Source organism: Belonocnema kinseyi, chromosome 8 (assembly GCF_010883055.1).
Source record: "Belonocnema kinseyi isolate 2016_QV_RU_SX_M_011 chromosome 8, B_treatae_v1, whole genome shotgun sequence".
Lineage (NCBI taxonomy): Eukaryota > Metazoa > Arthropoda > Insecta > Hymenoptera > Cynipidae > Belonocnema > Belonocnema kinseyi.
In genome coordinates, this window is record NC_046664.1 from 5,579,280 (window position 1) to 5,582,463 (window position 3,184).

Consider the following 3,184-nt stretch of genomic DNA (forward strand, 5'->3'; position numbering starts at 1 on the left):
CTAGAAATCCAACTACTTGGGTTTTTTTTTGTTCTTAGATAATTCAACTATTTTGTTAAAAAATTATTTTGTTGTTGTTGAAACTTCATCCTTTTGGATTGGAAATTTACTTGTTTTTTTGGTTGCAAATTCAATGATTTTGCTGAAAAAATTAATTATATTCTTAAAAATTACAATTATTTGGTTAACTCGTGTTTTTCAAGGCGGACCAACAGACTCGAGGAATCGAGGAATATATTTGACACAATTGTGAACAACATGATTTTCGGAAATGTGTCAATCATCCTCTTTCTGAACAAGACCGATCTGCTCGACAAAAAAGTCAGATCGCCAGACACCGACGTTCTCTGGTACTTTCCGCAATTCAAGGGCGACTCACACTCGATGAAGGACGTGCAAAATTTCATCCTCGACATGTTTGTCTCGGTGAAGAGGGATCCCAGGAAGCCGCTCTTCCACCATTTCACGACCGCCGTCGACACCGAAAACATCAAAGTCGTCTTCAACGCCGTCAAAGACACAATTCTCCATCGTAATTTGCAATCCCTGATGCTCCAGTAAAACGAGCCAACAAAATAAAGAGAAAAAAAAAAAGGGGGTGAAAAAGGAAAAAAAAGGCGCCAAACCCAAAGGTAAAACGGTAAAATGGTTAGATAAATGAAAAAAGGGGGGAAGAAAAAGAGCAGCACAGAGTAGGAAAGGCATTTTTGTAATTTTCTACGAATACTACTGCATTACTGCAATACTGATTAGTTGCTAAAGTTCATAAGACAATATTATACATATATTTATCGATTTTATAGATTACGGTACTAATTACCTCTTCGGACAATGCATTTTCGTAATTTTTCCGAAATTTGTGAGGTAGATACTGCCTGGAGAATGTGTAGACTGGAAACTTTTGATTTTTTTTCTTTTTTTTTTTCTATACTCGTGAATTATTCTTGCATTCTTTTCTTTTTTTTTTTTGATACGCATATTGATTGGTGAAGAATTATGAGAGATTTATTAGAGGAATAGGGCAAATTCCCAACGTTCTTTAATCGCCATTAACTTAATTTAAATTAAATACAAAAAAAATATATATATATAAATAAATCACCGAATTTGATTATAATTAAAAGCAGTATTTGAATAAATAAAGCTTTTGTTTAGGAAAGTTTATTCTCACAAGATTGCTTATTATATCGGAAATTTCGATTCTTCAGATTTTCTCTTTACTGTTTTCAAAATTTTGACGAAAAATAAGTATTTTACGAAGCATTAACATTTTTTTTTCTCGGGGTTTTAAAAAAAATTTAAATTTGAAGTAGTTCAATATTGAGCAGTAATTTTGAATTTGTTAAATTAGGTCTCTTTCCGCATATATCGTCTCGAAACTAGAAATTTAAGTCGTTGGAGAATTGGCCATATTTTGCGAGATGTGTAAATAATAACCTGTATTTTATTCTACACGTTGTCGATAATTTCGATGTCGAATACGGATTTATATATTTATATGATATACCTTTATGAACTATGTGGAGTGAAAAAAAAAACACTCTTGTTCGTGTTTTTTTATATTTTGTACAGATTAAACCGTACATCAGGGTGGCCGTTGAAACGAAAATTTTTCCGGTTTTTATTTTTAAAGTGCTTTTAATTTTTTGAAAAGTTGAAATATTTTAAATATTTTATTAAATTGTAAATTACAGTTGAAGAAAAAGTAATTTATTAGTCCCGGAATAAATAAAATTTATTTTTTCCCCAAAAAGAAGATAAAATAGCGGAAAAATAATTGATAAAAGAGTGATTTCCTGAAAATTAAATTTTCAGGTCTCCGAAATATAATAAAACTTACGAATAAGTTTTTTCTTGAAATTTTAAAACACTGAATTTTTTAATTTTCGAAAATAGTAAATTGTCGAATTTTCAAATTACCGAAAAAATTTGATAATTTACGATTATCGGGAAAATAAATTTGGAAAAAGTTTTAAAATTTCGAGAATAAATATTTTTGGTATTTCGGCATTTAAGATAATTTAAATTTTCGCGAATTTTTCAGTTTTCGGAAAAATTTTTCAGTTTTTTTTTCCACGATTCAATTATTCTTGATGGTATTTAAAAAAAAAAAATATTTTTGATTATGTGAGCGATTTTAAACATATAGATAATTCTATTTTTGAAAATACGATTTTTTAAATTGAAAAAAAAAACGAATAATTGAATTTGCAATTGTTGAAAACTGAAGAAAATTACATTTTCAGTATTGAAAACTGAATAGAATTGACTTTTTAGCAGATGAAAATTAATTTATAAATTTTCTTCAATTTTCCACATTTGGACATTAATTTGTTTCAAAGAAAATAAAACTGCAAAGGTGATGAAAATAAAAGAAAATTAAATTTTCAACAAATAAAAATTCAATTAAAAAAAAAACATTTGTTTTGGATTGAAAAAAAAACGGCAAATAAAATTTTTCTTTATTGATAATTATAGAAAATTGAATAGAATAAAATTTTTGACCGTTACTAACTCAATTATAATTTTTCTTTAATTTTCAAAATTTGAAAATTAATTTGTTTTAAATTGAATAAAACTGAAAGAGTAATGAAATTTCAGTTCGTTTTAGAGAATACATTTGTTTTTGATTGAAGAAAATGGCACATTAAATTTTTAATTATTGATAATTATTAATTTAAAAATTAATTTTTCGCCAATTGAAAAAAATTGAAAATGTGATAAAAATTGAAGAAAGTAGAATTTTCAACAGATGAAAATTCAATTTTTGATTATGAAGTTGTTTCAAAATGAACAAAAAGGAAAATTTAATTTTCAATTATTGAAAATTGAAAAAAAATTTATTTTAGGGGCTGGAAATGGAATAAAAATTGAATTTGTAGCTGTTGAAAATTCATTTATTAATTTTATTTTATTTTCAACATTTGAAAATGAATTTGTTTCAAATTCAATAAAACTTAAAATTAAATAAAAAATGAAGAAAATTGAATTTTTAGCTATTGTTAAATGAAGGAAATTGATAATTAAATTGTTCAATTATTAAAAATTGAAGAAAATTGAATTTTAATTGTTGAAAATTGAATAGAACGGAATTTTTAATCGTTAAAAATTCAGCTATAAATTTTCTTCAATTTTCTACATTTGAAAATTAATTTTATTCAAATTCAGTAAAACTGAAAACGTA

The 3,184-nt window shown here is 25.8% G+C and overlaps 1 protein-coding gene across 1 annotated transcript in view; it reads left to right on the top strand.

Annotated features, from left to right (window-relative positions):
• LOC117178833 (guanine nucleotide-binding protein subunit alpha homolog) overlaps nucleotides 1-1,452 on the top strand; it is a 40,796-nt gene extending 39,344 nt beyond the window's left edge. The window contains exon 5 of the mRNA XM_033370333.1: nucleotides 204-1,452. Coding sequence (XP_033226224.1) covers nucleotides 204-561 — 358 coding nt within the window. The 3' untranslated portion in view covers nucleotides 562-1,452. The remainder of the gene's footprint in view (nucleotides 1-203) is intronic.
• The last annotated feature ends 1,732 nt before the right edge of the window (nucleotides 1,453-3,184 follow it).